This window comes from Nicotiana attenuata, unplaced genomic scaffold (genome assembly GCF_001879085.1).
Source record: "Nicotiana attenuata strain UT unplaced genomic scaffold, NIATTr2, whole genome shotgun sequence".
Lineage (NCBI taxonomy): Eukaryota > Viridiplantae > Streptophyta > Magnoliopsida > Solanales > Solanaceae > Nicotiana > Nicotiana attenuata.
In genome coordinates, this window is record NW_017676042.1 from 40622 (window position 1) to 51983 (window position 11362).

The following is an 11362-nucleotide window of genomic DNA, read 5'->3' on the forward strand; positions in this document are numbered from 1 at the left end:
TTTTTCAATGACATTGCAAACGCTAGCTATTTTTTAATTACCAGTCCGAAAGTTGGCTAGTCCGTGCTATTTTCACAAATTTGAAAGAACATAAGTTAATAATTTAAGAAAACACATTAGCTTTCATATTTTATTTAAAGCAAAATATATAATTAAAAAAAAAAAAAGTTTGAACATGTTAAACATAAGCGGAATCATGTCCAAAACAACTTACCATACAAAAATTAGGGCACACCATTTTCACATCCCGCTGAAGACTTTCCAGCAATTCAGTGAAGAAGATGAGGAGAATTTGTCCCAATGGTATTCCTTTTATCTCTTCCTTTGATACTTCCAATTCTGGTTCGGCATTTACAGTCAGAGCTTATTCTTCATCTCATAGCAATGCATCCATTTCGGCAAAGGCTAAACTTAGGGTAAGTAGCAAATTTGAGAACGTCAAGTGTTTAGATGATGCTATGACTCTCTTTAATCAAATGGTCAGAACGAAGCCTCTTCCTTCTGTTGTCAATTTCTCTAAGTTATTTAAGACTATGCTAAATATGAAGCATTACTCTGCTGTCGTTTCTCTTTTTGTACAAATGCAGAAATTGGGTATCCCATTTAATGAATTCATCTTGAGTATCGTGATTAATAATTATTGTCTGATGCATCGTGTTGATTGTGCATTTTCGGTGTTAGCCATTTACTTGAAGAATGGCATCCCATTCAATAATGTCACCTTTACCACCCTAATCAGGGGATTCTTTGCTGAAAATAAGGTCAAATATGCAGTTGACTTGTTCAAGAAGTTGGTGAGAGAGAGTATTTGTGAGCCTAACGAAGTCATGTATGCAACCGTCATGAATGGGCTCAGCAAAAGGGGCCATACTGAGAAAAATTTAAGTTTGCTCCGGGTAATGGAACAAGGGAACACTAAGCCTGACATATGCATCTACAACATTGTTATAGATGCTCTTTGCAAAGATAGAAACTTAGATACTGCTATCAACCTTTTGAACGAACTGAAGAAGAAAGGCATTCCTCCAAACATAATCACATATAATTCATTAATTGATGGTTTGTGTAAGTTTGGTCAGTGGGAAAAGGTTAGGATTTTGTTCTCCGAGATGGTAGATCATAATATTTATCCAGATGTGCACACCTTCAACATAGTGATTGATGGACTATGCAAAGAAGGGAAAGTCGAAGATGCTGAGAAAGTAATGAGACACATGATCGAAAAAGGTGTAGAGCCTGATATAGTCACCTACAATGTGATAATGGGTGGATGTTGTCTGTGTGGTCAAATGAATAGAGCGAGGAGAATTTTTGATATAATGATAGATAAGTGCATTGAGCCTAACATTGTTAGCTATAGAATACTAATAAATGGATACTGTAAGAAAAAGAAGTTGGCCGAGGCTATGCAATTTTTTCATGAAATTTCTCAAAAGGGATCAAAGCTTGACATTGTTACGTACAATACTATCTTGCAAGGTCTGTTTGAAGTTGGACGGATTGGCTCTGCAAAAAAGTTCTTTGATGAGATGCTATCTGTGGGGCTTGTACCTGATTTGTGCACTCATGGCACTTTGCTCAATGGTTATTTTAAGTATGGACTTGTTGATGAAGCTATGTCACTCTTTAATGAGTTGGAAAGAAAGAGAGTAAAGTCTAATATTGAATTTTACAATGTTGTCATTAATGGATTGTGCAAAAATAGAAAACTTGACAAAGCTCATGCTATTTTTGAGAAGCTTTCTTTTATTGGATTGCTTCCGAATGCGAGAACATACACTACAATGATAAATGGACTTTGTCTTGAAGGGTTGTTAGATGAAGCTAAAGATATGCTAAGAAAAATGGAGGACGATGGTTGTTTGCCAAACAGTATCACTTACAATGTTATTGCGCAAGGATTTCTCAGGTGCAACAGAATTAGCGAAATGGCAACTTTTATGAAGGAAATGGCTGGAAGGAAATTCTCATTTGATGCAACTACAACTGAGTTTTTGGTAAATGTTATAAGGGAGAATCCTTCTGTTCTTGACATGATACCAGAGCTTCACTTGAAAAATAAGAAGTGAATATTTCTTTCCCTTGGTTTATTCTGCCACACTATCACTATGATCAATTTCCTTTTTCCTCTCAAAAGAAATTGCATCCAATGCAATCAGATAATCTGAAAAAGAAAAAAAGGCAATTAGAACATTGCTTGAGCTTTCCAAGCAGGCCTATTGAGGAGGTACATCAGTTTTATTACTTTGATTGTTTCCTAGTCTTCTTTATTGTAGATCAAATGTTATTACACTCTTAATATGAGAAACTTGTTCTAACCTGATAGGATATACTCTAGATATACGGTCAACATCATATTCAAATTTTGAAGTTTATATATGATCAAAGAATATGGGATGCTTATTGGGAATTGACGCTTCCGTAGAACCTTAAATTGCCAAAGAATTTGAAGATTTTAATGAATTGCTTCTGAAATTGGAGGCTATCTCTCTCAATGATCAGGTTGCTGTTTCACTTGGATCGCTACCCACGGAGCTTGTTTAACTCACGACAACTTGCAAAAAAGAGGTTTAGATTTGTCCAGCAGATGCTTTCTGTGTGAAACATGCCAATGAATCAGTAAATCATCTACTGCTTCACTGCACCTTCACTAGACAGATCGAATGTTTCCTGCCATTTTTAGTATCCAACGGGTCATGCCAGGATGCATTAAGCTTACGAGCAGTCTTCATCAAGGAACAACAGGCACTACTCGACTGCTATTCATTTCTGCATTTTCTTGTCTATTTGGGTGGGGAGGAATGATAGATATTTTAATGACAAGAGAAACAACATAGAGCAGGTTAAACTTAGATGCTTAAAAAACCTGCACCTATGGTGTAGGAAGATTCTTGTATCTGACATTGACTCATAGTTAGGTTTTTTGGTACTCCAATTTATAGAAGTATAATCATCTCTCTGTTATACTCCTTTTTTGGTACCTACTTAGTAGCTATTAGTAATATTCTTACCTTTTCATCAAAACAGAAAGTTCATAGGTCCTTTGACTAATTGTCGTTGGGATTCGAAAGGATTGTAATCTGTATCATCACTGTCAACTAACTTAGAAATCTGTTAGCTGATGGTTCTTGGCTCTGGTGCGCTGCATATGGTACTGTGTATGATGCTATGCAGTCTGCTAATATCTTCATGCTTTGTCTAAAATGACTTTGCACCTCACAATTGATGTTACGCCTATAGTAAATTTACATTTATGTATTTATATGCACGCTTATGTAATATTGCTTCTGAAGGGAGTTTTTAGATAACAGATTGGTTGCTTCGATGCAGATGACACATCAAAATGTTGGAGCCTTGGTGGTTGTGAAACCTTGGGAAAACTAAATTAATCGCTGGAATTATTGGAGAAAGAGGTATCAACCCATTTCTCAAATATATCAGCTTCTTCTTGACTGTCTTTTGGAGTTTTGAATTTTGAATGGTTCTATGATCATGTCTGCGTGTGTAGCTTTGTCATAGTTGTTGTTTAAGATATTTTGCTCTCTACGAACATATTGAATCTTGTGGACACTATACGATGGGAGTAAAATATAACTAATTTCTTCTACGTTTTGTCATAAAATTAGCCGTCTCTAGAATCATTTGAGTTCAGCTTTGTTTCAATTCTTTCTATTTTACTGACACAACATATCACTTGCCAGATAAAGGCATCAGACACATTCCAGTTGTGATCAGACTGGTATAATAGGTCGTATGTTGTCCGTGCTGTTGTAAGCGAGCATTGGGATGAGCTGAACCATTTAAATGCCTACATACAAGGAGGTTATTAGATGTTGATGGCAAGAATAAATGCATCATGCCCTTAATCTTTGTAAATATCAATATGCTTGGATCTACTGCATTACTTTTCCAGTTTAGTGTGCTTATGACTGGCGGCTGTTTAACTATGACTGTTTCTTATAAAATAAAAGGCGTTTCATCTTGTATGTAATAACCTTTTTTCCGGTAATATATACGCACTGTGAAGCGAGACTTTGGCACAATGGTAAATGTTGCGTTCGTGTGACCAGTGTGAGCACGTGATTTTTGCCCTACATGAATTACTCCCATAGTTTCAAAACAAAATGATTTCTTTCAATGTTTGCAATTTCGTGGATTTTTGTGACATTTTCTGTTAATTGTTTGCATTTTTGTTCGAGTATTTTAACTAGTGAAAAATACAAAAATATGTTGCACTTTGCATTTAGGGGTTAATTTTATATATTTTGGAATTAATTAGTAATTAGGAGTCTTACAAAAAATACAAAAATACAAAAAATAGTTTATCTTGGCATTGTTCAATTTGTAGCTTTGAATTTTGCTAGTTTTCACTTAATTTGATATTTGATTAGCTTGTGATAATTGTTAGAGTTAATTAGTGTGATTTGGTAGTTTAATTTAGTTTTTAGAATTAATTTAGGGTTTAGTTTAATTTTGAAATAAAAGAAAAGAAGAAAAAGAAAAGAAAGACAACAAAGAGTTTGATTTGAGGAAAGAAAGATAATTGAAAAAGAGAAGATAATTCAGGAACTTTGGGGCCGTTTGGGCCCAAGACCCTGTAACCAGCCCAAACTAATTTCCCCCCCTAGACCCGGCCAAACCCACAGCCCAAGTTTCCCCCAACCTGGTCCACCCTCTCCCAAATGAAACGGCACCGTTTGTCTTGGAATGAATCTTGACCGTCGAGGTTAATTTGATCCAACGGCTTGGAAGCCGGGATCAATTAGTATAAGAGTGTCCCGAAGGCCACCCCCCACCCCCTTGGTCCCCGTCTCTCAGCCCCCCCCCCCCCCCAAAAAAAAAACTCTAGAGAGGCTCAGCCGCCCTAGTATGCTCCGACAAGCCTGCCGGCGGCGATAACCCAAACTACCCCAATGGCCACCAAATCTACACTCTAACTCCCTCTCTTTATCCTCATTCCGATTCCACGCCCCTTTTCCCTCGAATCACGCCCAAATCTCTCGAATCTCACTCAGAATCTGCAAACCCTAGCGCCGCCACAGTTCCTCCGGTGGCGACGCAACCACCAAATCACTCCACACTTACACCCTGTGGTCAATCTGTTTCCCCCATCCAAAATCCACATTCAAATCCCCTCAAAGGCCTCCAAAACCGTTCGGATTTCAAATCTGGAGTCCCAAGGTCCAAACCCTGAATGGATGTCGTAGGGTTTCTGTCTCGATCTGCGCTTGGTTTTCTTCATCAACTAGTGCTGTTCATCTGTCCCTCCCTAAGTAAATGGGGATGAAGTTGGAATTTCAAGTCTGGGGTGTGAGGCGGTTCAGTTGAGTAAGAATTCCTTCGCCGTGTTAATCAATTCATCCTCCTCCCCATCTCTCTTTTTTAATTCAGTTTCATGTTAATTTTTAGTTTCGAATTAAGTCATGTTCGTCCTGTTAAGTCAATTGTATAGATTTTGTTCTTTGTTTGGTTGTATCAGGGCGGGTAGTTAGTTTCAATCACGACAAGCTTGTAATCGAGTCTCCATCTGCATAAGTGATATTGAGATTGCTGTTTGTTATTCATATTGCTTGTCTTAATTGTCAGAAGCTTCTTTTGCATTTTTGTTGAAGAATTCCATCTTGATCCGTCTGAAACTCTTAGTATTTGATTAGGTTTGTTTGTGACATTTTAGAGGACCTTAGGGGAGTCAATTGCTAGCCTGAAAACTATAGGGGTCTCAAAGGGATAGTTAAAGCCTGTAATAACTGATTGGGCTGGGGGTAATTTAGGTAGTTTAAGTAGGAGGGAATCTTTCATAACAGAAATGGAAGCTTCTAGGGAGGGGTTCTAGGATATTTCAGGTCTTTTGATGGGTAACTTGGGTAGAAAGTCAGAAACCTAGGGATAGCTAAGCAAAAAAAAAAAAAAAAAGTTAAAATGGGGTAGGGTGTAAAAATGAAACCTAAGGCTGCCCTATTTCCTTGCCTATAAAGGCATGCTTTCTTGCCTTGAAATGCAGCCTTGAACATTCTGAAAAATCTGAGAGAGATAGGAGCTGAAAAATCCAAAAAAAAAAAGCTGCATAAGTTTACTATTTTTAGAAGGATTAGAGAGCAAAAAAAATCCCTGAAGGCTTAGGCGACTAAAGAGATAAAATTTTCTACTGTTTTATTGAAAGAAAACTTTGAGAAACTCCTGTGATATCTTTTCTGTGTTGAATTCTGAGCAATTGAAGCTTAAAATGGTTTGAATCAGTTGGTGTCTAAGGGTTTTGTTCATCTCTGGTCCAAATTTCGATTGCTGGGTCAATTTGGGTTTTATGCTGGTTTTTTCTCAATCATATCTGGGCTGATTGTGTTGCTGGTTCCTGTTCCTGCTACTGATTCTGCTGCTGACCCTCATTTCTTCTGTTTCACTTTCGAATTCCAGGTATCCTCTTGAACTATGGCAGAAATGAAGCCGGATTAGGACTTGAATAAAGATCTGTGATCAATTGAAGTCTAATGAAATACCAATCTTAGTTTGTGATTAATTTTGTCATGCTATTATCTGGTTTTAGTTTGTCTTTTGTGAACATTTTGTCCTAAGGATTGGTCTGAATTTGGTAGAATACAAAGCTGTTTTAGACATTATATGAGGTACTAACCAGGGACCGTGAACTTTCTTGGTCTAATTGGTTAAAACTGATCGATTCCGGAATATGATTTATCATGGCACTGCTTTGAATGTGTATCAATTCGGACCATTTGTTCTAACAAATTGGTATAGGCTCTAGTCCCACTGTTTGTATCCAAGTTTGCTCCCATATGACTAGGAATTTGTTGTAGCAGATATATGCATTTACTATACAGTTCAGCAGTTATTTTCATATTCTACTCTTGTGTTTTGAAGAGAATCTCTGATGAGTCTAAGACCTATTTTAATTTTGGAAATCTTCAGATTCAAATTAGTTCATCATACGTAGTCTTTGTTTTTGTTTGAAAGAGTAGAATCAGTCAAGTCCTGTTAAACAGGCCAATGCGAATCACATGCCTATGAATTTGCAATTGTTAAATTTTGACCTTGGGTGATGGTTAATTTGTGTGGCTGAAAATTATGCTTCGCCGTAGAATACATGCACCCATTTTAAAATGTGTTTTATATTGAGTTTAAGGGTGATTAGTGTTTGTCCAATTCCAGCTTTCTTGAGTAATAATTGGTATCAAATATACCTGTTGAATCATATGTTGGTTTATCATTGTTGGCCCAGATACAAATATATTCTCCTCCGCAGTCAGGCTGCCAAGCTGGGCTTCACTTGGAGCCCAGTTATTTTGCATGTCAAGCCAGTTGTAATGGGCATCCCAAATGTAGTTTCGATCAGCTCATCCATTTCATAATCTAATAGGAGTAGGTTGTTGCTAGTTCGATGTTTATTAAATTATTAGCGTGAGTTAGCATAACATAGGTAGGAACTCCCATCCGTTTCTTGTTAATTAGCCATGCCCTTTACATTAGAACTGGGGTGCGCCATGCCAAAAAATGACAAATGCGTGGTCCTTATTTAATTAATGTTGAATTGATCCTTAGATTCCGAGGCGTGCCATCTAGCAAATTCCATGGCCCTCGCAAAGTGCAAACGCGTAGTTGCTTTAGCCGCGTGTTTAATAATATTACTTTCCTAAATTCGGGTGCACATTTATGTGACCCAAATCCAAATCCCAACGAAGTTAAAATATGTCAAAAATCACGGGTGCATTTATGTGACGTGGTTCGAGACGTGTTTTAACGACGTTGCAATCTTCTTTAAAAATATGAATAAAAGCGGTTAAAAAGTTAAAATTTGCACATAGGTTCATAATTGTATAAAATCAGATAATTAAGCCAGATATGACAGTTGAGCGATCGTGCTAGAACCACGGAACCTGGGAATGCCTAACACCTTCTCCCGGGTTAACAGAATTCCTTACTCGGATTTCTGGTTCGCGGACTGTTAAACAGAGTCATTCTTTTCCTCGATTCGGGATTCTAAACCGGTGACTTGGGACACCATAAATCTCCCAAGTGGCGACTCTGAATCTTTAATAATAATCCCATTTCGATTGTCACTTCAAGTTGGAAATAACTCCCTTTATTACATCTCTTCCAGGGGTGTAGTAGTAAAAAGGAGGTGTGACAGCTCTGGCGACCCTTCTGGGGACAAGAACCCAGAATTTCGGTTCAGGGTTCGAGAATTCGAGCTTGTAATAATTGTTGTATTTGGCTTTATTTAATATCTGATTTTATTACATGTTTGGGATTAATGTGCAAAATGTTGCTTTTTACCACTTTGATATTATTTGAATGGTATATATAAAACTGTTACGAAACCCCTCTCTTCTTATCTTCGGGATGTGCTCGCTGGTCGAGACTCCCTATTCTGTTAGTGTCATACCTTGAAATAAGAAAGAGGCTCGGACAAGTTACTAAGCCGGATGATCTTTCGGGTCCCCGGTACGTAGTCCCCTCCTCGACTCGAGTTGTCCGCTTGGGTACACAGTCTAGAACAAATACCCAGGTTTTGAACCTAGAATAACTCAGCCTCATGTCGGATCCCTAGTAGGAACGTTTGTTTGCATCACGTGCAATTGACTTAGGGGACTCAATACAGGGGTTGGGTCCGTCTAGGACAGGTGACCCGAAATGAAAACAGACCATCCTGATGCATCCTACTACTTGTGAATTTATTTGCTTCGGACTTGCATGCTGACCGACTTTTGAAATCTGGGGAAAAGTTGAGAAGAATAGTTGGATAGAGTTCAAGAGAGTTAATTGCCTGTGTTGGAAAAACAAAACAAAACCAAATAGTGTCGAAACTCTGCCGAATTTTTTAAAAAAAAAAAAGAAAAAAAAAGAGTTATTTTTCAAAAATAGTTTGTTTACTTATCAATGAAAAGAAAAAGAAAAAAGAAAAGAAAGTTTTGTTTTTCAAAATAGTTCGTTTATTTATCAATGAAAAGAAAAAAGAAAAAAAGAGTCTTGTTTTTCAAAAGTAGTTTGTTTATTTATCAATGAAATGAAAAAGAAAAAAGAGTCTTGTTTTCAAAAATTGTTTGTTTTATCTACCAATGAAAAAGAAAAAAAAAGAGAGGTTTGTTTTCAAAAATAGTTTGTTTTGTTTGACCGAACTACGCCAGTTTGATTCCCATAGGGTGTGGGATACGTAGGCAACCCTCATCGGGTCCAACTTCTTTTTTGCAAAAATAACCCAAAATGAACAAAATTTTGTTTTTATTGTAAATAATTAAGGTGATGCCATTCTTGCCAAAAATAGCCGAATGTCCCTAAAAGGGCGCCGGAAGGCTGCTTTTGCGAGAACATCCACCTTTGGTCATTTTTCGAGGTTTTGGCCGGTCAGCCAACACAGCCTTAAAATCTTCGTCCCCGAGGTGCTGAAAGGCCGTATGCGCAAAATCGGGTCTTTGTTCTTAATTTGGAAAAAAGAAAAGTGTCAACTTTGGTTTTGAGTCAAATGAGTCTTGATTTTTTTTTTTGCTTAATCACCTTAATAAATGTGCAGAATGAGCACGAGCCCAAATGTGCCAATAACAGTTAGGAACAAGATCCCTTTGGAGTCTGTCAGTTTGTCTCGGAGTCTGTATTTTCTTTTTATGTGGGTTAGTTGTTCTTCGAGTCTGTAGTTCGTCTTTCATCGGAGTTTGTTAGTTCTTGTTTAGGTCTGTTGGTTTTTGAATTTTTTGTAATCAAAAGTTGTTTTGTTATGGATAATTGAAAATTCCAAAAAATATTTTATTACCTTTTATCTGCAAGAACTACGCTTGGTCTGATTCATGCGGGGGTCATGATACATAGGCAATCTCCATAGGATTCGACCGTAATCAAAAGAAAAAGAAAAAAAAAAAGAAGAAGAAGAAGAAGAGAGAGAATGAAAAGAGAGCAAGAGAGAAAGGGAAAGAAAAGAGCGGAAAAACAATGAAAGAAAAGCGAGAGAATGAAAGAAATTTGAGGAAAGGAGAGAATAGGAACAAGAAAAACCAAGGCAAGAGTGAAAAGGAGAAAAGAAGGAAAAAGAGAGAGAAAAGTTGCATAGGGGAATAAAAGAAAGGTCGGGATGATGCAAGTGACCGATCAAAAGCATAATAGGAACTGTTAACTGCTTAGGTGCATTCATTCCCCAAATGTGTGGGTACCAATATGATAAATGCCCTAACGCTAACGTGATGGTTTCATTTTGTCATATCATTTCAGACAGGTGGTTGGTTTGTGGTTTTTAAAGTAACTCTTCCCTTTAACACAAAGGCAAAAGGCAATGGCAGAGAACAACAGAACTGAGTAGGTTGATACCGGTGCCCGAAAGCAACTGGTTGAACAGGACAATGGGTTGGTAGAAGAGGTAAAGATGTTGAGACAACACGTGGAAGACATGTATCGGGCATGGATGACTGGGAAGGCACCACCCCCGCCACCACCCAGCTTCCTAGACGCTGTCCTTACCCAAACTCCGGACACAACGCCAGGCGATCCTCCACCCTCTCCATACTTACCCGCTTATCACAGCTGCCCGGTAAAATGTCTATCTACCCCCACGAGCGTACCGAAAACCCCCTGGATCAGGCTTCCGGCCCAATCAGGCATTTAAGAACGAGAGGCTGCTGAAAAGAGAAAAGGCTCTCACCCCTATTGGAGAATCATATGCCAGTCTGTTCCAAAGGTTGAGGCAATTGGACATGTTGAAGCCGATTCAGATAAAAATGCCTAACCCTCAGTCAAAGAAGTTTGATTTTTCTCAAAGGTGCGCATATTGCTCAGCCGCCCCGGGGCATGACATAGAAAAGTGTTGGAATCTGAAAAAGGCAGCTTATCGATGCAGGCGACATTGTCATGCAAAATCTAGATGCAGCAGACACCATCCAAAGTTCGTCGCTTGTGCATAATGAGACGCGCAGGGTGGGTATGACTTATTTTGAAAAGGAATGTGAGAATTCTTCTGGGAGCTTCGGAGGCCCACATGCCGCTAAGCTTTCAGCGCTACCAGAGGTTGATCTTAAGAACGAGCCAGCAAAAGGAGCCCAAAAGCAACTTGTTAAGAACGATGTGATGAAGACTTGTGAAGTTCCTAGTATTGTTGATACAGAATTCAGTGGCTAAGATACCGTGCTTGGTAATTGGAAAGACGCTCCATTTCTTGGTCAGCCGGAGAGGAGCTTTGGTGGCTTAGGTTGTTGTCATTTCTGTTGTCCGGGTTATTTCAGGGTTGTAATCCGGACATTGTCTTGTGACTCAAACCCTTCTATCCTTTCATTATGTCCAGTTCCTTTAGTCGTAATATCTCATTCAGTGTTATCTAGGTTTGTTTTAGGATTGTACCCCAGTTTATGTAGCTTGTTTTGTTGTTTAAACC

General features: G+C 38.3%; 1 protein-coding gene across 3 annotated transcripts; it reads left to right on the forward strand.

Moving 5' to 3' along the window:
* The first annotated feature begins 223 nt into the window (after nt 1–223).
* LOC109220695 (putative pentatricopeptide repeat-containing protein At1g12700, mitochondrial) lies at nt 224–6708 on the forward strand. 3 transcript variants are annotated; one of them, XM_019385154.1, is made up of 3 exons: nt 224–2227; nt 3331–3413; nt 6412–6708. In XM_019385154.1, exon 1 carries the CDS (start codon nt 282–284, stop codon nt 2067–2069), a length of 1788 nt encoding a protein of 595 aa, XP_019240699.1. In that variant the 5' UTR covers nt 224–281; the 3' UTR covers nt 2070–2227; nt 3331–3413; nt 6412–6708. The 3 variants fall into 3 exon arrangements, with proteins under 3 accessions (XP_019240699.1, XP_019240697.1, XP_019240698.1); XM_019385152.1 differs by lacking the exon at nt 6412–6708 and adding an exon at nt 3702–3991; XM_019385153.1 differs by lacking the exons at nt 3331–3413; nt 6412–6708 and adding an exon at nt 2503–2743.
* Nucleotides 6709–11362: the final 4654 nt, after the last annotated feature.